Source organism: Manihot esculenta, chromosome 11, assembly GCF_001659605.2.
Source record: "Manihot esculenta cultivar AM560-2 chromosome 11, M.esculenta_v8, whole genome shotgun sequence".
Classification (NCBI taxonomy): Eukaryota; Viridiplantae; Streptophyta; class Magnoliopsida; order Malpighiales; family Euphorbiaceae; genus Manihot; species Manihot esculenta.
In genome coordinates, this window is record NC_035171.2 from 25,839,245 (window position 1) to 25,865,705 (window position 26,461).

At 33.7% G+C, this 26,461-nt stretch overlaps 2 protein-coding genes across 3 annotated transcripts; one reads left to right on the forward strand and one right to left on the reverse strand.

Annotated features, from left to right (window-relative positions):
- Window positions 1–1,000: 1,000 nt before the first annotated feature.
- Window positions 1,001–15,431, forward strand: LOC110626331 (serrate RNA effector molecule). Of its 2 annotated transcripts, none has more exons than XM_021772159.2 (12): window positions 1,001–1,590; window positions 3,603–3,700; window positions 8,798–8,855; window positions 10,311–10,385; window positions 10,482–10,556; window positions 10,640–10,687; window positions 10,824–10,892; window positions 10,997–11,800; window positions 11,881–11,929; window positions 13,734–14,008; window positions 14,102–14,281; window positions 14,892–15,431. In XM_021772159.2, exons 1-12 carry the CDS (start codon window positions 1,172–1,174, stop codon window positions 14,950–14,952), a joined length of 2,211 nt encoding a protein of 736 aa, XP_021627851.1. In that variant the 5' UTR covers window positions 1,001–1,171; the 3' UTR covers window positions 14,953–15,431. The 2 variants fall into 2 exon arrangements, with proteins under 2 accessions (XP_021627851.1, XP_021627849.1); XM_021772157.2 differs by having other exon boundaries at window positions 1,002–1,590; window positions 3,603–3,724.
- A 2,354-nt stretch (window positions 15,432–17,785) lies between these two features.
- On the reverse strand, window positions 17,786–26,193 carry LOC110626415 (protein FAR1-RELATED SEQUENCE 3). The gene is given in 7 exon segments (XM_021772289.2): window positions 17,786–18,141; window positions 19,746–19,859; window positions 22,260–22,409; window positions 22,731–22,820; window positions 22,943–23,676; window positions 23,679–25,315; window positions 25,987–26,193. Coding segments are annotated over 6 exon segments (2,619 nt in total). The 5' UTR covers window positions 25,165–25,315; window positions 25,987–26,193; the 3' UTR covers window positions 17,786–18,096.
- Between the last annotated feature and the right edge of the window lie 268 nt (window positions 26,194–26,461).

Sequence of the window (26,461 nt, forward strand, 5' to 3'; positions counted from 1 at the left end):
TTCACAAAGTCAAGGCCATGGTGAAGACATACAATGAAACTCATTTAGCGACACATGGGTTAAATTTCCATGTATTCGATATTCGTGGCATGTTCTGATAAAGTGAGAATACTATGCTTTCATGGTTGATCAGAAATGCTTCAATTTTAGGATTTTTATCTATAAATACTCTTTTACTCGTATGAGGACCACAATACAACTTTCAATATGTATATTGTCTATAATCTATTCCGTCTACTTGTTACTCACTTGTAACAGTAGCTATATATTAATTATATATGTAACAAAAAAAAAGTCCCATACTAGTAGATATAAGAGCATTGCACATGGTGAATCCATTGTTAATATTAACCAAACGATTATATTCCATCGGGACAATTGTTATATACAATTTTTAATTACTTTCTATTGAAATTATGGACACCATTCAAGTAGTTGGTAGCCACTGACAACTGTTTTCGTTAGTGATTAGTACTACTGCAGTTGGTGAATTTCATGCCATCTTTTGATATGAAGTTTATGACGGTTTACTTTTATCGACTGACTATTCCACTGAAAAATTAGATGTTAACATTGATATATTTTCTTTTTCCTTCTTGCGGTTTTCTGGAGGTAATCCATAGCTATTGTTTAATTTCATGGACATTTTTGCACTGTAAGTAATTTCCATAGCTATTGTTTAATTTTCTTAAATATTTCCATATATAAATTATTATTATTATTAATACTCTACATTTCATCAATTAAATTGATAGTGTATAAAATAATCAAATTAATTGAAAAAAAATTAAATATGAAAAACTATTTTTTTATTAAGTTTTAACTCGAAAACAACCCAAGTTGTTTTTTAGTTTAACTCTAGTCACTCGGTATGAGTTAATTAAAAAAAATATAGTGATTAAATTAATTTTAGCAAGATAGAAAGATTAAATATATATTTTTTTTCTAATTAAAAAATAATAGTTATTTATTTATTTCTCTTAGTTCAGCACGGAGCATGAAGAACGGCACGGAACAAACGAACTCCAGTAACATTTCTCTCTTCCCCTCCTTTTTATTTTATTTTATTTATTTTTCCCTCTAAATCTCTTTCATTATTTTAGCCTTCTATCCTAGGGTTTCATCAAAATCTTCCCCAAATCAACCTAACAAAAAAAAAAAAATTCCCACCATGGCCGAAGTCATAAACGTGACCGTTGATTCTCTGGACCGCCGCAGCAGGGAAGGCAAAGAGAAGTCCTCCGCCGACGACCCCCAATCGTCCTCGCCGCCGCCACCACCTCCTCCTTCTAATCCGCAGAACACTTCCCGACGGCGCGACAGAGACTCCAGAGATAGGGACCTCGATAGGCCGCCGAATCGACGCGGTGGTGATTATTACGATAGGAATCGGTCTCCGCTGCCTAGAGAGAGGGAGAGAGAGTACAAGAGGAGGAGCAGTTTGAGTCCTCCTCCCGTTCCATACAGGGACAGGAGGCATTCTCCGCCACCTAGAAGGTCACCGCCATATAAGAGGTCGAGGAGGGAAGATGGAGGGTATGAAGGGAGGAGAGGGAGCCCTAGAGGTGGATTTGGACCCGGTGATAGAAGGTGAGTGAACTAGTGATCGTTTAGTCGGATAATTGATACATCATTTCTTTGCTTCTGTAGTTGGTATGAGGAAAAATGACGTTTGTCTGGCAATATGTCTTGATTTTCCTTTTTTCGATTCATCACTGGGACATGAGAACTTCCATGTAAATTTCGAATACCCATTAAATTTCTAGTCCAACTGTTGTTCCTGGCTTTTTGGGTATTTTTATTTGCGAATTTTCTTTCACTGTCTGTTTGATTCTTGGAGGCAGTATGACAGTTGGAGAAAACTTCCTTTTTTGGCTTAGGATTTCTTTAGATATAATCTTTAATCGAGTGATCAAAGGAACAATTTGGTTGCTGAAAGAACCAAGTGTAAATTCGTTTGAAGTTTCCATTAATTAGGTTGTTAAGCCAATGCTTATTTCTGTGGGGACTTAGATAACCTAAATATGAGGAGCATGGAGCTCCTTTTGCTTTCCTTTTACCAGACAATGTCTTTTTTATTTATTTATTTACTTTTTTGTGGATTGATAGAGTCAAAAGGATGTGGTATGCGACTGATTGATCAGTTACTTCAAAACATTAGCTCCACTGGTTACGAACTAAAAGTTGGCTGTAGGTAAACCTTGAAGTTAAAGAAGACTGCTAATAAATAGACGGCAGATACCAGAGCGTATAAGTTATCCTACTGACCTTATATGTCGCTTAATTTAAAAGGTAGTCTTGCTATGAGTTGGCAAGAGTTGTTAATTACAATTTCTGTGGCTGAATAATGTAGGCAGATAAAATTTGGAACACAGAAGTCTAAATTATTTCTATTATGCATTTATGTCGTGTTACCAAATTATATATTAACTTTACCATGCATGCTATAGAAACGGATTCTTTTACAATTTCTAGCATAACATAGCCCACACATAGATAAACTATGAAATTTCTTTTGTACAGGACTCCAAGATTTCTGTTCGTACAGTCTATACTGATTTTCTGCTATGAATTGCCTGCATGTTATTTATACTGATGAGGAACATGTCAGTGCCTGGTTTGCTAAATTTATATTTTTCTTTCCAAGTTCTGCTGCACTTGTAAACTACCTGGTGTTGTTAGCTTGGCTTTGTCAATCACCTTTATGCTTCTGATGTTAAGATGTAATAGGTTCCTTAGATGTTGGATAATAATTTAACCAATGCTAGACTCCTGCTTAAACGATAGTGCAGGATATTCTCTTATGTGGTTTTGATTTGATAAGCTTATTGCTATTCTCAGCAGAGCTAGTAAGTCTTGCTTTGGTCACACGTTCCATGAATAAAGTTACTAGTGCTATTTTTGGTTCTACCAGGGTATTTTACAATGAAATAATTGATGGTATTTCTTGTTGATTTGTGATACACACTTAACTTGATCTACGTCCTGTCTTGTGACATCTTGTCAATGCTGAAACAGATATCTTGAGAGGTTTAGTTTCTTTGGATTTGTAATTTTGTGAGAGCTATTCTAGGTAATTGAGGTGGTGGCGTCCTGATTGTTTATCTCTTGTCCTTTCTTCTGTGTGGCAATATTTATCACTCACCTTTAGGTATTTGGTTACAGATTTGAGTCTGATCAGATTATTATGTAAAACGTTTGGGTGGAGAAGGTTTGTGGTGTAATTTTAACCGTAATATGATACATGCACATATATATATTTGTAATTTAGAGTGACCACTGTAGACTTTATAGTTTGGATTGGGAAGAACTTGAATTACGTTTTTCTTTCATGCTGCTGCTTTTTTGTCTTCATTTTTTACAGCTCATAAATTTTTGCCCCTTTACTTATTTCTTCATATTGTATTGCTCGCAGCATGCAGAGGTGAATCTTTTTATTTTTATGCTTGTGTTCTTTCATTGTATTGCATGCTTGTTCATTCCTTGTGGGATTTTCGCTTGGTCCCATATAGCTGATTTTTTGGTCTTTAGTGTAGCTTTATTTAACAAGTGATTGTATATAACATTTGCTCACTTTAGTGAATATGATCTTTGGTGCGTAGGTTTGGATATGATTATGCTGGTGGATATGAACGTGAGATAGGGGGTAGGCCTGGGTATCCTGAAGACCGGCAACATGGCCGATACATGGGTCGTCCAGGTGGATATCAAAGCAGTCCCTCTGGTACATTTCATGCTTAATGGCTTTGAATTAATTCTATCTCACATATGATTGATTAGGTTTGTGCTGAAATAATTAATAATAGAAATGAAAGAAATGATTTACATGGTAACCATAATGATTCTTGATACTCAGGTCGGTGAGATCTGTTGAGTATTATATTTTTGATGTATTTGGCATTTCTACAAGATGCTGACTACTGACATAGTGAAATTTTTTAAGCCCTAGAGAAATATCCAAAAAGTCATTTAAGCCCATTTCAAAAAGATTGGTCCATTTAAAGCCTTGAATTTTTCAAAATAATCATTTAAATCCTTAAAATAGTTGGTTATGTTCAAAATGTTAATACCATTAAAAAAAAGAAATTCAAGCTCTTAAGCAACAGCATAATAATCACTGAAGCCCCATTAAATAAATAAATTTAATTTTAGTTTTAATAATTACGTTTATAAAAATTACTTTAATTTAAATTGGTAATGAATAAATAAATTAGTTTTATAAATTTACAAGATAAATAAATAGAATGTAATTAAATTTATAATGTTTATATTTAAATTTAATATTTAAAAATCATTTACTTAAAGGAAACTAAAAGGAATCCAAAATTTCCCTTCATTTCTCATCTACAAAACATCAAATTTTAACCTCAAAATTTCCTTTTAAAGTATCACTAAAAGTGTACAATATTGTTAAAATTATAGATAGCCCTTTACATATAAGATAAATAATAAAATCCATAAACTGTAACGAAAATTTAAATTATAAGAAATGGGTTTATATTTTCTTGATATAAGAATTATAAGATATTTTCTTTATTTTTCATTTATAGTGTAGTTCCAATATCATCTATATAATAAATGAAAATTAAATTTTAATTTATATTTTTGGCTTTCGTTATTTATTTTACATATAGAGTAATAGTCACTATTTTTTAGTGATACTTTAAAAATTTTTTAATAGAGGTTTTGCAATTAAACTCGAGTGTTTGGTTAATGAGAAATGAAAAAAAAAATCAAATTCTTTTAAGTGTTTTATTAAAATAAAGGATTTTCTTTATATTTTTAATAAGTTAAATTTAAATGTTTATAAAATGTTACTAAGATTTTATAAAATTTTGAAAGCTCGAGCTCGACTTATAATCGAGTTTGGTTCGAGTTCGACCCGTGAAAAACTCATTTAGTATAATAAGGAGTCTAATTTGAGCTCGAGCTAAAAAGCTCGTTAACAAAACTCGATTAAAAAACTCGTTAACAAAACCTAATTAATTTAAATTTTTAAACATTAAACTTTTGAACTAAAAAGTCAAAAGAGACTTTAATAAAATCAAATATGATTTAATTAAAGTTTATTGTAACCAAGTTCTTGATTTAAATCACAATAGAAAGTGAAATTTTTATTTATAGAGGAGGTTCACCCCTTATCTCCATAAATTTCCGATGTGGGATGGATGCGACGTTGATTCAGTAACCTTCAATAGCTTATATAATATAACGCATAGTGAGTAGACGATAGTGAGTTTGTGGTCTAGTGGTTAATGAAAGGTGGCTTTTCTGAGATTCTGGGTTCAATTCCTTGCAACAGCAAATGATCAAATTTTTTCTTTTTATTTTTTTATTATTTAGGTTTCAATATTTAAATATTTATTTATTTATAACATCAAATATTATTTATTATTCAAATACTAATTATAAAACTATTAATTACCTATATAAAATGCATTTAATATAAGATCAATGATATGATAATTCAATAATCATTCGTTTAAATGTTTATATTACATTTTATGCAAAATTAATTAAAGTATATATAATAAATATATGTCTATATATAAATAGTCTATACAGGTGAAGGAGAGGGAATTTCTATTTAAATTGTATAGTTTTAATTAAATCTGCATCATTTTGTTATTATTGTCAATAGACGTTTTTATATAAAATTTATTAATATATTATCATTGATTATTCATATATTATCATTTGATTATTCATATTTGATTATTTTTTTATTCAAATATATGATTTATATTAAATTATTTTATATTATATAAAAAATACTATACATATAATGCAAATATAAAATATTACATAAAATAAATATATTAATATAAGTATAATCAACTTAAATTATATAATTATATATATACATTATACTCAAATTTCATCAATAAAATCATATTGATTAATATTTAAATTCTATAAAAATTTTAATTTATAAAATTAAGAGGAAAATATTAATTATGAGAATAATCATACAAATACATATATATAAGCATATGAAAGTAATAATAATAACAATTGCTTAATAAGAGACTTAATAGTTTAAAGGGAGTGTCTACTTAGAAAGATATATAGTGAAAGATAAATATATAAACTAATAATATAGTTACACAATTAAGGTATAGTGATATATAAATTAACAATATATATGGTTACATAATTTAATATTATTTAATCCTTTAAAAGTTTGAAAATTAAGGGAGAGAGAAAAATAATACAAATAAATAATAAAAATAGAGTATTTATAACTTTTCTTATTAAAAAGTATTTATGATATTACTTAATATTTATTAGTAGTATTTATTATTTTACATTAAGAATGTATTTTATCTAATATATTAAATTTGTTCCTCCATGCAATAACTTGTTTTTTTATTACAAATTTAAAATAAAATTATATAATAATTATATTTTATAAACATGCATTTATAATGTCCATATTTAATGAGTTCACAAATGAGAGTATTATTACATTTGTAAGCCTTATAAATTAATTTAGCTTGCGAGTCTCTTAAAGAGTTTGCTCGACGAGCATCTTAACGAGCCTATCCACGAGCCTTTTAATGAGTCTGATCACAAACCGCTTAACGAACTAGCTCGCGAGTCTCTTAATGAGTCAGCTCGCGAACCTTAACAAGTCGAATACTACTAAGCTCAAGTTTGGCTCGTTTATTAAACGAGTCTAAAAATTGAGTTCGAGCTCAGCTCATTTAGAAAACGAATCGAGCCCGGTCGAGTTTTTATCGAACTGAGTCTTGAATAGCTCATGAATAGTTTGGTTCATTTACAGCCCTACTTGGTGACTTCCTTGACAAGATGACCCGTTGAGCACACGTCTTGGTGACTTGAAGACCTGACATCCGACCTGTTGACTACGCGTCTTATAGACTTGCTTGTCAACCTATCGAGTGTTCGACTTATGCCTGGTTTCTGCCTAAATCTTCCAATTAGGAGCTTTTCTTTTCGAAGAGTATAAAATCTGTCAATATTGCAAAAAGAAGAGAAATATCCATAATTAAGCATAATCAACTCCAATTTTATAAGGAAGAATATGCACTAAACAAGCAAATATACACCTATCAATAAATTAACATAATTTATTCATCAAATTAAACTTAACTATTAAAGTTTTAAAAATATATTTATTTAATATAAGGGGCTTAAATGGCTATCAAGTCGCTTGTTAAGGACTTAAATATATTTTTAATTCACTAACAAAGATTTTAACGAAGTTCGGATTTTGGACTTAAGTGACCATTTTAAAAACTTTAAGGGCTTAAATGATTATTTTAAAATGTTTAGAGATCTAAGTGGACCGACTTTTTTGACAAGGACTTAAATGACCTTTTAAGTATTTCTCAAGGGTTTAAAAGGGCATTTGCGTAAAATCATGTTAATTTGGAATGTTCCAGTAGCAATTTGTCTTTCCTCCCCTAAGGAAGAATGCCTTATAACATGGTGAATGGTTGAAGAAGCATGAAATACAGCTATTTGTTTGACATGTTTTTTACAAGTCTTAAGAACATAGGCAGTTGTTTTGTAGTAAACTCAGGTCTTCCTGTTCATCCTTTTTGTCCTCTGGCTTGTTATCAAGTATTCAGCTACGTAAACGAGTTCTAGCTTCCAAGTTTGATATATTAATCTGTGCATCTGGGCTGCAGAATACACATGCTTGTACGCATGCATTGCACATGTTTGTGTTTTTCATTATTTATATTTCACAGAGCCTTGTGATATAGGTCAAAACTATAGACAGGTCTTTTAGTAGTCTATTACCTTCTGAAAGAACCTTGTGCATTTGTGTATTGATAGGGGTATTTGGTGAGCCAAATAGGAATCCTTTGATGATACAAGGGTCTGAAGAAGCAGAATGTTACTAGTATTTTGGCAAGTAGACAACTTTAACTGTCACTTCTAAAGGCAATATTGATTTCTTCATCAGGCTATTTGTTACATTGTTGCCTTTTCAAGTGGTTTAGTAGTCTCTGCGCTGATTATTTTTTTGTCCTTTTCCCTTTTTTTCATCTTGTCTCTTTAAAAGAGTATCAGCAATGTGAAGAGTTGCTGGTCTATTGTTGATTTGGGGATGTATTTTGATATAAATTGTGGCCATAGAATTGTTTGGTGGCTTATCTTATTTGCACTACAGGTAGTTAACTTTATAAGACATTTGAAAAATGAAGTGGTGGCATCACTGTAGCACTAATAAGTACTGTATGGGGTGGTCTGGTTATGGATATGGCTGTTATGTGATTTGGTGTTTCCACTTGGTCACACACTTTCCTGCATAAACTGGAGCGAAGCATGTTGGAATCGTCTTCTATATTTATGTGTGTATATATATGTGTGTGTATACATATATAGATATATGTAAATACTTGCATACACAGATACATGTATGTTTATCTTCTGTTCATTTATTTATTTAAAGATTTAGTGACATTACTTTTATGGGTTATATTTTATCCTGTTGACTCTGAAGGGACAAAGGATCTATTATTATTATTTGGTTTTAAAGTTAGAAATGATTGAAACTTGGGATCCATTTCAGAATTTGCGATAGGGTAGGCAGTAGGCACATGCGTGGTGATATTCAGGACATCTATTTCATGTTTCAAACTTCAAATTACATTGCTTTGACCTGGGCATTAGTGTTTTGCTCCCAAGTCCTCTGGTGCCTAGTGATTAGTTCTTGGATAATTTCTATGCTGAACTTGGTCATGCTGCTAAACTTTGTTCTTTTACTCTGGATTGTATTATTTGCTGAGGTAGAATTTACTGGGTTCTATTACTGCTGCAGACTGGGATTCTGGACGTGGTGGTTATGTTGATGCTTCCAATACAGTGGGTACTCAAAGGTTTGTGATTATTCATGTTATGGATTCTAGCACTAGGATTGGCGGTTTTGACTTCATCCTTTGTTTCATTATCCAATTCTGATGTTTATATGCTAAAATATCATTGTTTCAATTGATCAAAGTTGTAAATTCTAAATGAGTCTAAATGGTTAATACTCTTTTCTATTTGCCTGGTTATTTCAGATTGTCTTATTGGAATAAAAGATGAACCCAGTAAATTTTTCTCTAAGTGGTTCTTCACTTTATATCACGGACTATGCACTGGATTAGGGTTAATAATTAGTGATAAAAGTTACATTGCCCTCATGATGCTGTGGGTATTATTTTATTTTTGCTATTAAAATTTTTACATGATTATGTATATACATATAACTAAATTATTATTTATACATTAATTGTAATAATTATTTAGTTATTTCCATCTCATACATGCAAAATCCATATTTGGGATAAAAAATTTGTAGTGCTATCATTTTATAAATTAATAGGCTAAAGTGAACAACTAGGGACTTCTCTTTTTTAGAAAAATTCCCATGTTCATTGTTGTGTGATTGTTTTCTTTAAATATAAGTATATATATATATATACACATATATATGTATATGTATATGTATATATATATATATACATATACATATATATGTATATGTATGTATATATATATTACAAATAATGTTGCTTTAAATTATTCTAAAAAAGATAATGTGCAATGATTGAGATAAATCTAATCATCCAATAGTTAAAAGCAATTAAAATGAGATCAAATTCTAAAAAGTTTAGTTATTGCCAAAAAAAAGGCAGAAACTGGGAGGGTTCGATCAATTGAAAGGAGAAGGGAAAATAATGCACCTACAAAAAGTTTCATGGCGGTGATGAACTCTCTTTTTGAGGACATTAGTGCAAGAAATTGAAAGAACATTCTCCAGCATAAAAAATTTCTATTTGCAATGACAGATGCAAATAGAAATTGAAAGAAAAAATTAGGGGGAAAAACAGAGAACAGCATGTCACCTGTTCAAGGAAAAGTGCATGCTCTTGTACAAGAAGAAATAATTTGTTTTGTAGGGATTTGAGAGTCGAATGGTTGAAACACTGTTTGTATAACAGTAAATCAAAGTTATATAATAATGTGTTCTGGAAGAGGCTTGTAAATTTTTACTTGGCTTAGTCTACTTGTTTGCTAGACAGTTTATAGGAGCTACGAACTTAATAAAACAGCTATATCAAGACAAAGGTCACCTAAAAGCCGTGTCTTCACTGTTAATAAATAGGAAAGGTACCCTAGTAGAAGTTTGGATTTTGAATGGCTTGGTATTTGAGCTCTCTCTCTTTCTCATATGCAAATGTACCTGCACATACCTACCTGCTATCATTTTCAGTTATACAAAGTGGCCTATTCCTGGAGTACTATTCATTTTACTCATCAATGTGATACGGCAAGTAAATGTTTTTCAGAGAGGGATTGATGTCATACAAGCAGTTCATTCAGGAGCTGGAAGATGATATTTTACCCGCTGAAGCAGAGCGCAGGTACAAAGTGTTGGCTATTGTTGCCTTTGAAGTTGAAAGATTACTTTTAGCTCATGAGGTGAAAATTTTGAAAGTGACTGGCTTTTGATTATAAAGGTATCAAGAATACAAGTCAGAGTACATTTCTACTCAGAAACGAGTTTTCTTTGAGTCTCATAAAGATGAGGAATGGTACCTCTCTTCTCATGCTTAATGAATTTTAATGTATGCTTTTCCATTTTCTTCTTGGTCGAATTAAACTCGTTTGATTGTAGGTTGAGGGACAAATATCATCCAACCAATTTGGTTGCAGTCATAGAAAGGTGAGTTTAGATATTTCTACCTTTATTATGTATTTGGATTTTTTTCTTTTGAATAGTTTGGATGAATTGCTAATCACCTATTTTACTGTATTCTATCTTAATGGGATAATTTCATCATTCTTTGGGATCTTTGTAGGAGGAATGAACTAGCACGGAAAGTTGCAAAGGACTTTTTGCTCGACTTGCAAAGTGGAACATTGGACATGTGAGTTTTGAACTTTCTTCTGTATTCATATTTACTCGTTTGAGCCTGCATGCAAACTTTTGGTTCTGTTGGCATCCAACTTAAAGATTCATTCTTAATGCCAGAGGTCCTGGTATCAATGTCTCATCTGCAAATAAATCGGAACAGACAAGCAATCCAAATTCTGATGATGAAGTTGATGCTGGTGGCAAAAGAAGACGGCAGGGTCGTACACCAGCTAAAGAAACTGATCTTCTCGCAGCTGCTCCTAAGGCTCACCCAGTCAGCTCAGAGAGCAGGAGAATTCAAGTTGATATTGAACAATCTCAGGCCCTTGTTCGCAAGCTTGATTCTGAAAAGGGAATTGAAGAAAATATTTTAGGTGGATCTGATAATGACAAAACCAATAGAGAGAAATCTCACAGCAGCTACACTGGCCCTGTTATAATTATACGAGGCTTAACCTCTGTCAAGGGCCTGGAGGGCGCTGAACTGTTGGATACACTTGTTACTTATCTTTGGCGTGTCCATGGTTTGGATTATTATGGAATGATTGAAACAACAGAAGCTAAGGGTCTAAGGCATGTCAGAGCTGAGGGAAAAAGTGCTGATGTGACTAATAATGGGAATGAGTGGGAAAAGAAACTGGACACACACTGGCAAGAAAGGTTAAGAAGTCAAGATTCTTTGGAAGTAATGACTGCAAAGGAAAAGATAGATGCTGCTGCTGTTGAATCCTTAGATCCCTATGTCCGAAAAATTAGGGATGAAAAATATGGCTGGAAGTATGGTTGTGGAGCTAAGGGTTGTACAAAGCTCTTCCATGCTGCCGAGTTTGTGCATAAGCATCTCAAACTTAAACACCCTGAACTTGTGTTGGAGCTGACATCCAAAGTGCGCGAAGAGCTGTATTTCCAGAACTACATGAAGTACTGACATTTTGAAATAACTCCTCCCTTTTTATGTCAATTTTACAAGTTCTCTGACAAATGCTTACTTCCGTTTGCAGTGATCCAGTTGCACCTGGTGGCACACCTGTTATGCAGCAGCCTTTACAGGTATGGTTCATCTGATTAGTACTAGCAGTATATGAACCACATGGATATGACATGTCATCCATGTGGTCTATCTAACATACAATATCAATGATATTTTGATAGCATGAAAAAGGTTCCCTTTCTTGCTACATATTTTTTAGTGTAATTTAGCTAAATCTAAAGCAGTCTGGTTATGTTACTTGCATATAGCTCTTCATATGGGTCCTAGATACATTTTTACTCCATCAATTTCATAGGATAGAACTCTCTTGTACAGTGTCCAATACTCAGTAGCATTGGTAGGCTGCATTCGTAGAACAAACTTCCCTTTACCCTCCTTTTTGAATTCTTGTTCTTGAGTAGGATGCTTTATCTGGAAGATGAAAACTAGAAGTTCCTTGAAGATGTAAGCGTCAAATGGTTACTTTGGACAAATGTGTGTTATCTTTCTTGAGTTTTTGGTGCTTATTTGTTAACTAGTTGAATACCAATATCTTAGATGCTGCCACTTGGTTTTCTCTCTTTTTTTTTTCTTAAAGAATTTATAAACGAAGAATACATTGTAAGTTTTAGTTGTGTATTGTTGTAAGTTTTAGTTGCGTATTGTATTTCAGACGTGTTGGGATGCGTATATGCTGAACTTGATGTGCATAACATCTATCCCCTCTCTCTCTCCTCCCCCTCTGATGTATACCATGACTTATGCCTTACCATGGCATTACTCCACTACTAAGTTAAAAGGGCCACTTTGATTCAATTCCTGAATGAGCTGTTATGCCGATAAGATATCTATGGAAATAGATTAGAAATAAAATTTTTATAAAGTAAATGGATATATTGATATATTGTAAATAAAATATATAAATGTATTTATATAATAAATTAATAAATTAAATAAATATAATAGAATTTATTATATATATTTTTTATTTTATATTAATTTATATTAATTAAAATATTTATGTTAATTAAAATATTATATAATTGTACTAAGTATATTATAAATTAATATATAATATATAAGTATATTATACCAAGTATAAGGTATAGGGTATAAGGAGTAGACTCAGAATAGTTCATTCAATTCATAAGTGAGAGATTTGATTTGATTTACCTAGTGAGTAAAGGCTAAACTAGTGAATAGGTAAAGTGGTTTGAAGGAAAAGATTAACCAGTGTGAAAGAAAATTGAAACAGATACATGGTGCTATTTGATGTTAGTGCAATTCATATGGTGTCCAGTAAAATCAGCTTCTTGGTTCCTGGTGTTCTCTTTGTTCTCATTGAGCCATGTGGTACAGAAGTATCTAGAATTCATGCGACTCCTCATCCCCTTATTCCTATTCTCTATATTTCTTCATAATTGTTATAATAAATTAGTTAGTTTATATACCTAGCAAAAAACCATTCTTCATAATTGTTATAATAAATTAGTTAGTTTATATACCTAGCTAAAAACTATATTTCTTTATTGAGCTCCTCAAATTAAGGGCAAATTTATGAAGTTCATTCATAAATGCTTTGAAAATCAAAGATAAACATGTTGGGAAACCGATAGATGGAAAACTGGAATAATTTTGGCATAGTGGATAATACTGGTTGGTGGGTTGCTGGTTTCCTAACCATATGCAGAATTCCTCTATCTATCTCCCTATCCACGTTGAGAATTATTAGTTTTCTCTTGAATGTTGATCTTCTAGATTTATGTTCGCTTAAAGTAATAATGCATGATGACTGTATTTCAGATATAAAACATATGATCTATCAGACAGTGACTTGTTAATGACATTGAAAATGATCTTTCTTGCTGCTATTTCTTATTACAGAGGGACAAGCCACAGAGACGTAAGCTAGGTCCAGAAAATCGCTTGAAGGATGAACGAGGTGGCCGTAGAGATCGTGACAGTCGAGCAAGTGGCAGTGAAAGATATGATAGGTCTGAAAATCCCCCATCAGGTGACGTCCAGACCAACAATGGTGGGCCTGACGGAGGAAATCATGATGATCCAATGTATGATAATTTCGGTGGGCAGGCAATGCATGTACCTCCTTTCCCATCAGATATACCACCTCCAGTATTGATGCCTGTACCTGGTGCAGGGTAGGTTGAGTTACAACTATTATATCTTAGAATCAGCAATACTACTAATTTCTGAATTTTCATGGCTCTGACGGCAATATGTTGTGCTTACAGTCCACTAGGGCCTTTTGTTCCTGCTCCGCCTGAGGTTGCTATGCGCATGTTCAGAGAGCAGGGCGGTCCTCCTCCATTTGAAGGGGGTGGCAGAAATGGAAGGCCTGGGCCCCAGTTGAATGGACCAGCTCCTATTCTTCTATCTCCAGCCTTTCGACAGGATCCTCGGCGAATACGCAGGTAAGTTTTATTGGGAGTCTATTCCAGTCCAGGTTCATATTATTTTGTGTATGCGTGTTGGAGATTTTCATTTGGTGTGTCTTCCCTTTGAGTTTCTACTCGTTTTTCTTTTTTTGGGGTGCATAACTGCTTATGCAAGTTCACACATACAATGCCAGAGCAGCTTCATTAAACTCATCTCTTTGAAGACGTGTTAGTTATTTGGCTCAAAGTGAAATGACTTGTAGTTCTGTCATCTGTGGGAAAGAAAGGAAGGAAAATGAATTTGTCAATGGATTAAAAGAAAATGAAAGCAATCGGTACTGTGACGCTACATAATATTTTTTGGATAAACATGTTTTTACACAAACACCGTGGTGCCTGTTTGCAGGGCATGACCATTACAAGCGGGTTTCTTTGATTTTTCAAATTATTTTTGGTTGCGGAGCTCATCTCATTATGGCATCAATAACACTGAAAGTTTATGCTGCCTAATGGTTCCCATTCTTGTTATTAGTTTTTATTTAGCCCGTTAGTGATTAGTATATTTATTGATTATTTCCCTCCCTGATCAATGTGAACTCTCCAAGCATTGAATTTTTTTTTTAAATTTCTTTTTCCCTTCTTCCAGCTATCAAGACCTAGATGCGCCAGAGGATGAAGTCACTGTTATAGACTACAGGAGTTTGTAGGAAATGACTGTTGAAAGGATGATCTGCATATATTAGATATACACTCTTTGTTTCAACAGGGAAGGCAATTAATTCCTGTCTTGTCGATGGTTCGTTTCTGTTGTTTTGAGGGTAATTCCAACTGTAGAAAAAATCACCTTGTATTCATAAATTCTTGGGGTTTGGATCTGCTTATTGCATGCTGACCAGCGGCCCTTAGTTGCTAATGTAACACTCGCTGCCTGCTGTGATGTCTCCGAGGATTGTGTTAAGAGCTCCTAATTGATTTTTTTCCCCCGCTCATTTTACCTTCGATACGAAAGCCTTTTCTGTACAATGTTGGAAGCTGTTTTTCTGTAAATTGGACTTTTGTGGGCAACATATTTCAGGTTCTGGACTTCGTGTTGAGGTGGCTTATTATTATTATTATTATTATTATTGTTATTATTATTACTACTATTCTTTGATTTAATAAACGAGGTTGAAACATTTATTATGGACGATAACATCTGATGATATTACTTTTGTGCGTGTATCGATTTAGTTCATCTTTTTTGGTTCTTTTTATTATAAAAATTATACTAAATTAGTTGAAAAATAATTAAATCAAATTGATCAAATGACTAGATACGTGAAAATGAGTTTTTGTTTATTTTTCGACTGGATAAGTATCGCCACTAAATTTTCAGATAATGAGACTCACTGAGGGGCTTTATGGGGAGCAGGTTATCATTTCATACTTCTATAAGTTTATGATGTTTGACAAAATCTACCGCTTAAATTTATGTAATAACTAAGCTTAAGTTTTTGAATTGATGTAACAAAATCATACTTCTGTTAAAAATAGGCTAAGGTTGCCGTTAGTTTATGAATAAAATTACATTTATGCCCTTAATTAAAAAAATGAAGTGTTGGTGTTGTTCGGATTTATACAAAGGAATAGGCTTGTGGGTGGTGGAAGAGAGAAATTCAAAGAAGCCATATGTAATATTTGAGGACACTGCTGCTCTTCTCTTGAGGTGAAGAAGAATCTCATGTGGTTGGACTTCATCTGTTTTGGTATCAAGTCCTCGTCAGCTCCGGCATCTTTGTTTTTCACCGACGTTGAGGCAAGTTTGGAGGGTCTGCTATAGTGTTGTAGTGTTCTGTTATCTTATGTGAAGTTGCTGCTGTAATTGCGTTGCTGTGGCAGAAGGAATCTAGGAAGCTATTGCCAAGATTATATCTCCTGAAGGTGGTCAGTAAAACAGTTTCCACTCAACAAATGCCTCTAAGAGTATTTTTCCAGCTCTGATCCATGTGAAATTTGCGCATGTTCGAAAGAGTCGGTGCCTTGTGAATTATAATTGTATACTAGAGAGTTGTAGACAATTCTTTTCTTAGGAAGAAAGTGCCGTTCCACGGGATGATACGCTTCTGGGTAATCGAAATAGAAGAATCTGATTGGGTGTTTATCAAGTGGAAAAATCAAATGCACAAAAAGGTGGACAAGGGGATTGCTTTGGGATTGGGATCCATGAAATCGTAAGGGAAGCAGGACTGGGTATCCTTGTCAAATTCAAAAAAAAATTTAGTCAAAGAAAAACCAATGGCAAAATGGCACTATTGTTTATAAAATATCAATTTATTAGACATAATTAAATTTAAAGAGTTACATTGTTACTGAAAATTAAATCAAGTACTAATTTATAAATTTATTTAAATTTAAACATTTGTATATAAATTACCCTTAAAGAACAATGTCGAACTTGCCTACACCGCTGAACCCAAATAAGAATATGCATTATAAGATGAAATTGGATTATTCCGGAGAATATACGATTCAGTTTTTTTTTAATTTATAAATTTTATTATATTTGATTCGATAATCAAAATAATCGAATTGATCTGCATACCCAGGAAGTCATATATGATTTTCTGAATAAGAAAAAAAAAAAAAAGAATTCTGTCCCATCTACCTAACAAATCCATACAAAAAAAGAGAAAAAAGGAAACCTACTCGGTACAAGAAATCAAAATGACTTCCAACATCCATCCAACCTCGGAAAAAACAAATTAATCGCGTTTCAATTACACAAATTTCCTGAAAAACAAAATACAGAAGTGGTAGAATAGCTCGGTAAACAGTAAGTAATACAAATACGAAGGAAGGGGGTGGGGTTGATAGTAGGGCCTGACAATGACGAATCATCATATGAAATAGTCACGAGAATTAATAAACTGCTTGAGTTCATTTATTTTAGAATAAAACTCAACAATGTCAATAATTAATATCATTTATGCAGTAGTTCTGTTTTGACTTGCAAAGTGAATTTTAATATACCACCTGTAGCAAAATATTTTTGATAGTTACCAACTTATTATGCACTCATGTAAAATGCAATAAAAGATAAAAATTAACAGATTGAAGTGAGTTTAGAGTTTAGATGATTCAAAGTGAAAAATTGCATAGAAAATGAGAGACAAGCAACCAAATTAATGGTATGCCAAAGATCATATACAACAAACTGCATTCCAATTACAAGATACAAATGACAAACTATACTAAAGAATGGCGCATAACAAGCTAAAAAGCACCACCAAGTCAGTCATGAAAATGATCCCACAGAACTATGTTGTGGGACAAATCAAATCCATCTTAAATACCAGTGCATGCGCTTCTATGCAATACCAAATCTATTACTTCATTATGGTGATTTTAGTTTGTGCAAAATGCATGAGCTCATGATTTAGAAAGGCACACATTAAAAGTGCCCAAACAATGGACCATAACAAGAAAAAAATACTGCTTGACAAATTCTAAGAAAAATTGGGAAGGAAAAATAATGTGGCATACTATATCTAAAGCCAGATAGAAACTTTAAAAAAGAAACTCTTTGTTGCTTTTGATTCTTGAATTTTGCCACACTACATGTACAAATATGTTATACAACAAGCTTACACAAGGTTATGGGTGGTGGGTTTGGGTGAGGGTGGGAAAAAAGATGGGAGGCACAAAGTAATAAAACAATCCAGTACAAAAGCCCCAGGAAGAGAGAGGGAAGGGTGAGAGGATTTGACCCAAGCCATTGGGAATGATGACAGGACTTGGCAAACACACCTTTCAATCCATCAAAGCAACTTGGTCGCCATCAGGGAATGAAATGGATAACAAATACGATGTCTTCACTTCCGCTGCTTCTTTGAGAGAGGCTCGGGCTGGGGGTCAGCCTGCACACAGAATTTTCCCATTGATCAGATACAACCTTAAAACCTAATGGGAAGTTGAATCGACAGAGAGAGAAAGAGAGCATTTTTTCTTTCTTTTTTTTTTTTTTTGGGGCCCCGTGAACAAATTTTCATATTTAGTTGACTTCTGATAGAAGTTTCTCATTTTTGCACCTTGCCTCACTTAGGCATCTTGTGCCTAGATCCAGAACCAACTTAGCACCTTGTCTTGTGCCCTTCAATGCTGTGGTAGATCTTCTAAGGTTGCAGTACAAGATCTTGGGTTCATTGCTCAAGTATTCAGTTTATTTGGGTGTGTCTCCATGTGCTTAAAACTAAATTTGGCAGGAAATAATGTCAACTGAAGATATAATATTACATTCTTGCTGGATTATATGCACTATTGCCACGTGGTATTGATAAACCCATGGCACTGTTTCATAGGAGTTCTCTTAAAATGTAACAACAATTATAATGTCCATTTATGGGTCAATAAAAGACCTCTCACTATCATTATCATGCTCCACTGTAAGTTAAACACCATAAACATTTTTGGCCATCGAGATAAGTATGTCTAGCAATTTCTATTGTCAATAGGGGTGCAAGCACAAAATACAAAGGTAGTTTGAGTGATGCTTGTCCCATCTTAGCATAATGTGTCCCAAAGTCAACATATTGACGAAAACATTAAAATATACCTAGATCTATCATGTTAATATTACATTGAGAAAGCCTAAAGACTTTTTAAGGAATTCCCAAAGAAATTGTGGCTGACAGTCCTAGGGATCAAAGAGTATTAAGAACAAGCTTTTTAGCTTTCAAAAGACCAGAATTTCCAAACTTGACAGGCCCACTGGAAGGAGTCCACTTGCTTCTTGAAGAAAAGGGAAAACAATGGACACAGCTTCTAGAGGTTTACAAAACCAATGTGGTTTCTAATAAAGATTTATACCATAACCTCCACAAAAATTTCTCATTATGATGGATAGAAATCCCAAATTGTGGATATTCCATTATTTTATGAGGATTATTAATTGCTCAAATGAAGGTATGTTGACAGGGATTTTTCCTTCAAACTAGAAGGAACAAGAGGCATCCACTTCCGTTTGGAAAAAATAAATACTTCTCCATACAGGACCTTTCTTCTACTTGTTCTTTTCTTATGTTCTCATCCATCTTGGTGTTTCTTCTAACTACTCATCTGAACTCCAAAACAATAACCTTCATAGTATTCCATTTCAAACGCCTTCACCAGAAGCATGATCATCCCAGAGTTGGCCTTTTTCCTGACTAGTAGGCCATAGAATAGGAATAAGGCCAATGACACCACAGAATCCCTCTTACCTTTTGATAAGATAGTAGGACATTAAGCAAACCACATATCATGGAGAAACCCACTATACCAGTGTAAATGAATTAGGACAATTTAAGATATTAAAATGTAGAACACTTTCCAGAAAAATAGAACAGACAATCCAAATATGCAATATTTATTGAGGAAAAAAAAATAGCCATAGAACAGACAATACAGATATACAAGATTTATTAAGGAAAAAATTAGCCCATTAAACAACAGCCACAAAGAGTGCAGTAAGAGAAATGCTTACAGCTGAAAGCTGCTCGCGGATGTAGGCCATTGATCTTAGCATGGCACCTAATGTATCCCGAGACACCTGAAATTTAACCTCTGATTCTCCAGAAGTTGTTTCCGTATCTTGAAGCTGAACCATTAAAGAATAAATTCATTGATGGATAATCACCTTAAAAGTAAAAGAGATGCACATCAAATGAGAACATTTATAAAATTATTTAAAGGTTTGTTGGACCCAAAAAAATCTAATGGCTTATCTGACTATTAGGCCAAACTTTAAGGGCCTAAAAAAGATTTTGCCTATTTTAGATGACAAGTACAAATGAAAAAACCAGAACACAAATCACAGCAAGATGAGAAAGAAGAAAACAAGGAAGAGGGAAAAGGATTGGGGGTGGGGGTGTTAGATCACTAGATGGACCTTGGAATAGAGATAAAGATCATTTTCCTCTTAATGCTTTGGAAGCTACCATCACAGCCTATTTAATAATCCAAGTTCTATTGAGCTGTGCTTATGAATTATAGGGCTTATTTTTGTTATTGTTCTTTGGATAGTGCAATGTAATTCAACTCCCGTGGTGTGGTCCCTCTTATCCTGCATCCTGATTCCAGTGTCACCCCCTTCCACATATCTTTCATAATGTACAAACAAATACCACTTAATTGCATGCTTTAGAACTGAATAAACTAATCCTACATATATATGCACACTATCCACACTTGATCTGACTAACTCTCATCTATCTGTCCTCTTAAGTTCTTGACAGGAAAGCTCATTATATAAAAACAAACAGGACAAAAAAGAAAAAAAGAACAAGCCATTGCATGTCAATACTACTGCTACAGCGTTCACAGTGCTCCAATGTAGACCTCTACACTAAGGTAATTATACATACAGCATCAACAAAATTTCAACTCATAAATGCTAATGTGTCATACAATTTGCCAATGTTATAGTTTGCTAATTTTGTTTACCTAAAATAAAAGACCACTTCTACATTAACGTCAAGTTTTTTTCTTTTACAGCATATAAGCAAAGAAAAATTCGAGGCACTGTCTGAATTTTCTTTCACGAGCGTTATTCAAAATAGATACAAAGCACCAAAAAAAAAGGCACAAAATAAGAGCATTTTTCAACAATCCAAAACAACTGTTAGGAGTTTTGAATGGCTTAAATTAAGAGGCAAAAATGACATTTAGTTTTTTTTTTCCTGAGCAACAGTCCAGAAATTTCACAATACACATATTTCAGAGAAGAAAATATTTACAATGTAAAACATAAAAATGCCATATTTTGATAAGAGATTTTTTTTTTTTTGTTTAAACAATAGCAGTGAGTAATAGGGGTCTGCATGGTTCTTGGGAGTCCCAAATTGAACCAGAGATCCATCCCGAACTAATTAGGATGTATCTAAGCAATCTAATTTCGCTGTTTTAGTTCAGTTCTCATTCTTCACTATGAACTGGACTGTAACTAAAAATAAATTTATACATATGCCTTTCTATGATTTTTTAGATATATTAAGTACTTTCAGTATAATTATATATATTTATACACAATTAAAATTGTAATATAAACTATAAATAATAATAAATTTATGAAGTATACAATCTAATATTGCCATTCATTCTTCTACCTTTTCTTAATAATTTTAGTTTTAAGCATATCAAATCATCTCACATTTTTAATTATAAGTGTATTAGTATATTATATTATGTTAATTCTTAATAATACATGAATCTTACGAGTAAAAATTATCGAACTAACAAATAACTAAAAGATATATTATATGATATACCATGTATTAACAACTAACTATAAAGCTTATATGGTACTTAATGTATGACTTCCCATGAACAATTATCTAAAATTGTTTCAAAACCAAAGCCTATATTGGATTGGAATTGAAGTCCACAAACTAAACTGGAACTAAAATATAGAAGAACGAGACTAGATCTGTATTGAAAATTTGATTTAGTTCCGTTTTCTAGGTAAACTCCAAACTGAAATCAGAACTGGACACTCCTAGCGTGGAGGTACAAATGCATTATATTCAAAGAACATTGCATCCAATCCAAACTTAACTCAAGCCCCAAAAATGCCAAATGTAGCCCCAAAACAAAAAGCACCAAAATCTGAACTCTCTATTTAGAACCATATAAGCAAGATGGTTTCAATTTCGAAAACAATTACTAATCCTTAACTTCCCAAGGAATCCTTCATAGTGGATAATGAGCATATTTTCTGAATCTTTTATACATCTTGGCTCCATAGAAGCAAGTAAAAAAGATTGAGAAATAGGACCAGATAATTTGATTAATTCTCAATAGCCATAGAATGATCATCTTAGGGTAAATTTCAATGGTACTTATCAAATTGTAAAACAGTAAACTACACGCACGTGTGTCTGTGAGAATTTGGATCTACATGCCTTTTGCATGTGTGTGTGTGCATGAGAGTGTGATCATTCAATTATCAGATTTACTTTAGTTGACATATGTCTAGACTCTAGAATTTGGATTTACACACCTTCAAGTTAATAACAGCAACCCTGTTAGCTGGGGTAGATAGCTGTTCACTAATATATGCCATGGATCTCAACATGGGCTCCAGGGTAACTCTTGACAGTTGAAACTTAACCTCAAACTCTGTTGAAGGAGTCTTGCTATAGTCTTGCAACTGCAGCAGTTATAAATGAAACAAAAATTATGAGCATGTCCCCTTAATCAGATGTCAAATGTACAACTAGAGAAAATTTAAATAGTTTTATAATGTGCTGCTATAAAATTAGAACTTAAATAAACTATAGATTTCTTTTCCCTTGATTGTTTCACTAATGTATACTACAGAGTACAGAAGCCCCTCAAACATTTTGATTATCCAAATAACTTTCAAAAGGTTACATGTAAAGAACTAACCAATTTTAGCATGTTAATAACAAAAGTGCCCACCTATTTAAGTTTTTTCGAAGGTTCAATTTCCAGTGAAGTATGTGCATACCTTCAAGTTGATGACAGCAACTCTGTTCCCTGGTGTTGTATTCTTATTCTCCATCACCCAAGTCATTGATTTGAGACAAGGAAGAACTGCCTGAGCAACAGGACCACCAATGTGCCAAGTCAATCATTTATCCTGATTTTAAATCCAAATTACACACACATATATAAATATGTATGTATTGTATATGCATACACAATGTTTTCTTTACAAACCATGTTTCCAGGAGGACCATCATCCCTTTGAAGGGACACAGGAGCCATGCGGGGAAGATTCAAATCAGCAACAGATTGAGCTGGACCGCCTGCATCATTCAGATTAAATCGACGTGTAGCTTCATCTTGCCTTGGCCACAACAATGGTGTTGTATCCGATGCTGATGTAGAAGTCTTCCTGTCATCATAACCAATCCCACCAACCAGTGAGCTAGGAGGAATAATTTTAGCAGCATTTTTCTTCACAGCAGCAATCTTCTTCACACCTTCTCTAAGAGCAGCAATTGCAACATTGTAAGTGTCCACAGCTATTGCTCCTTCCTCAGCATATTTGACTGCTTCCCTACATAGATTGTTGTAACGCAATGTAAGTGACTCTTGGCCATGTAATTCACCACCACACTCATCTATTCCAGAGCCAGTTTTGGCATTTCGCGTCCATCTTTTTAAGATATAATGAGACGGCAATGTAAGCACATTTGTCACTGTGAAGACTGTCAAAACATGTCTGCATAGAATACCCGAATACTCAAACATTTGGCAGCTACAGTTCGCTCTCATTTCTGGATAGTTTAAGGTAACAACGTATGCCTTGTTGTCATCTTCAAATTTTGCAACCCGGAATGTACTAATAGCTCCATCATCCTCAATTTTATTAGCAGTATAGACAAAAGTTTCAACTAGCTCTTCTTGAAATTTTGCAAAAATTTTCCTTGTATAAAGATTTGCTGCTTGTTTTCCATTGGAGATGGTGTCCTTAAGACTGGTGTGGTGCAAATCGTATCAAAGTCTGCTTCTAGCTGCCTTTCAAAACAGTTCTCCAAAGCTCTTTCATACTGTCTGAAGAACATTGGTAATGTGGTTTGTTGGTTCACATAGCCATCAAAAAAAGAACCTTCAAAACCTTGATTTTGAGATATCACAGCAAAAAAAGAATCCCTAAAGTACACTGGGACCCATTGAGCACGAGCATCATACAATGATTGAAGCCAATCATGCCCTCTTAAATCATATTTATCAAGGATAGAACTCCAGGATGATTCAAACTCCTCAATAGTCTCAGTCAAGTTGATACAATTATACAATTCCACCTGAAAATTTAGATGCGCATGACATACATGAGCCAATTTTTCCTGGCCTTCTCTCAAGACATGCCATTTGCTGATACAGTGTCGGGCTTCAGGGAACACCTGAGACACTGCTGTTTGTATGGCCCTATCTTGATCGGTAACTATAGAAACAGGCTGTCTATCATTCATGGCTGTAAGAAATGTCTTAAATAGCCAAACAAAAGAAGCCTCAGAATCATCTAGGAGTATTGCACATCCAAATAAAATTGTTTGACCATGATGGTTAACCCCAGTAAACGGAGCAAATGGCACTCTATACTGATTTATTCTGTAGCTTGTGTCCAATGTAACTGCATCACCGAAATGGTTGTAAGCTGTCCTAGACCTTGCATCAGCCCAAAATACATTGGCCATGCAATTATCATCATCGAGTTGTATTGCATAAAAGAAACCTGGGTTTTCAGCCTGCATTTTCTTGAAATATTCTAACAGATTCTGTGCATCCCTCCCAAGTGTCCTCCTTCGGGCATTAGATCTAACAGCATAGTTCAATGTGGCAGCATTGTTAATGACACGATTTGGTTCTGTGGCAGGAGAGGTCCTAAGACCACGATTCGCCTCTGCAGATACATACATTACTCCACTAGGTACAATTCCCACTCCTTGGTAAGTTTCAGTGATGCTTTTATTAGCACCAGCAAAATGCCTGCGGGGCCGAAGGTAATGAACTTTGCTGGGATTCACCATAGAATGACTATGCTCCTTTATAAATTTGGTTACGACCCATTTGTTTGGACCCTTAAGCTCTATCCTAAGCATTGCATCACAACTATCAGCAGACCTCCTTTTCAATCCCTCTCTACCACACACAAACTCACGAGAAACAACTGTTCCATCTGTTTTAGAACGGTTAAAATGAACAACTTTGGAGCTGAAACCTAGACGTCTTGCATACTCATCATAGAAAGTTTTAGCAGAATCCTCAGAATGAAATTCCATACCCACATGTGGCTCAGCTGCTCCATCCTCATCGTGTGCTGAGGAATGCTCTGCATTATTTGCTTCTCCACCTTCACTGGGTTCAGCATCTCTATCATAAACCAACACACGATGACCCATACCCTCCTCTTCATCAATCACATGAACATCCATAACAGCCCACACCCACCAACTGAAAGGTATTTTATGAATACTTACAACTAGTTGATTGTTGGGAACTTCCACTCCTCTATATTCAAACTATGCCTTTCTAGGAGCATTACTATCTGCAGCTCATGTGTAACAGAGAGTGTATTTTTATTCTCTATTCAAGTGAAAGTGGACAACAATCAGCAGACAGTTCAACAACAAAGGATCTGATTCACCAAACTTAATGTTCAAAGGAAGGAGGAGAGAGAGAAAAGAGAGAGAGAACCATCAAGAAACATAAAACGAAAAACACTAGAGACCACAGCAGTTAACTAGCAAAATTTATCACTTCTTCTGCGCAATCAAACATTACAAACCTAATTGTCAAATATATGCAAGGATTTTACACTCCATGCAAGGATTTTACACTCCATACATCATCTACATTAAAAATACAAAAAAAAAAAAAAAAAAAAAAACACTTGCAAACTAATATGAAGTACACTTATTGTAGGAAGCAAAGAAAAAAAAACAAATAATGTGTAAATCACAATGAACCACAAGACACCAAAAGAAGTTTTTTGGAAAAAAAGAAAAAACAAAAGAAGAAGAAGAAGAAGAAGACTATGACAAGAGGAGCTAAAACTACTGGCCTATCAAGATCAATTTTCACAAATGAAGCTAAGCTAATTGAAACCGTTCAACTAAGACTCATAATCCATTCTAGAGTAGCAGAGAGAAACCGAGACAGTGATTCTTCTCCTAGACTTCCTACATACAACTGTCCACAAACATGGACACATGAACAAAGAAGAGCGGGCAAGCATTAAGGGAGAGGAAAAGTACCTTGAATGTGAAAATTGTCAAAATTTCGTAGAAGTTAAGAGAGATTACGTGAACAATTTGGCAAGAGAATGAGTAGGAGGGAGTGAATTGGGGGAGGGGGGTGTTTTGATCAAAACTTGGTTTTTTGAAGACAATAGAGTCCGAGTGAAACTCAAACCCTAACTTTACCTGTTCAACTTTTTTATTTCTAATTTACGAAGACGGCCTAACTTCTTTGGGGCTTATTCGTTAGGCATCCGGGGGACCCTATGCCCGATAATCGCATAACGCCAGCGCCGGTCTAAAATTAAAATCAAACCGGTTTTTTTTCAGGAAACACGAATAAGCTCAATTAAATTTCTATATTATTAAATAAAGGTTAAATAAATTTAATTTAATTTATTTATTCAATTAAATTCTGTTTTTGCTAATTAAAAAAGTTCTTATTTAATATTATATTATTTTCTATAATTTAAAACATCAGAAATTTAATATT

Excerpts from the sequence above, each read along its gene's own strand:
- LOC110626331 (XM_021772157.2), top strand. The coding sequence starts at position 1,172 with ATGGCCGAAGTCATAAACGTGACCGTTGATTCTCTGGACCGCCGCAGC. Across the intron at positions 10,557-10,639 it reads TCTCATAAAGATGAGGAATG|GTTGAGGGACAAATATCATC; the intron begins GTACCTCTCTTC and ends GTTTGATTGTAG. Across the intron at positions 14,282-14,891 it reads GATCCTCGGCGAATACGCAG|CTATCAAGACCTAGATGCGC; the intron begins GTAAGTTTTATT and ends CCCTTCTTCCAG.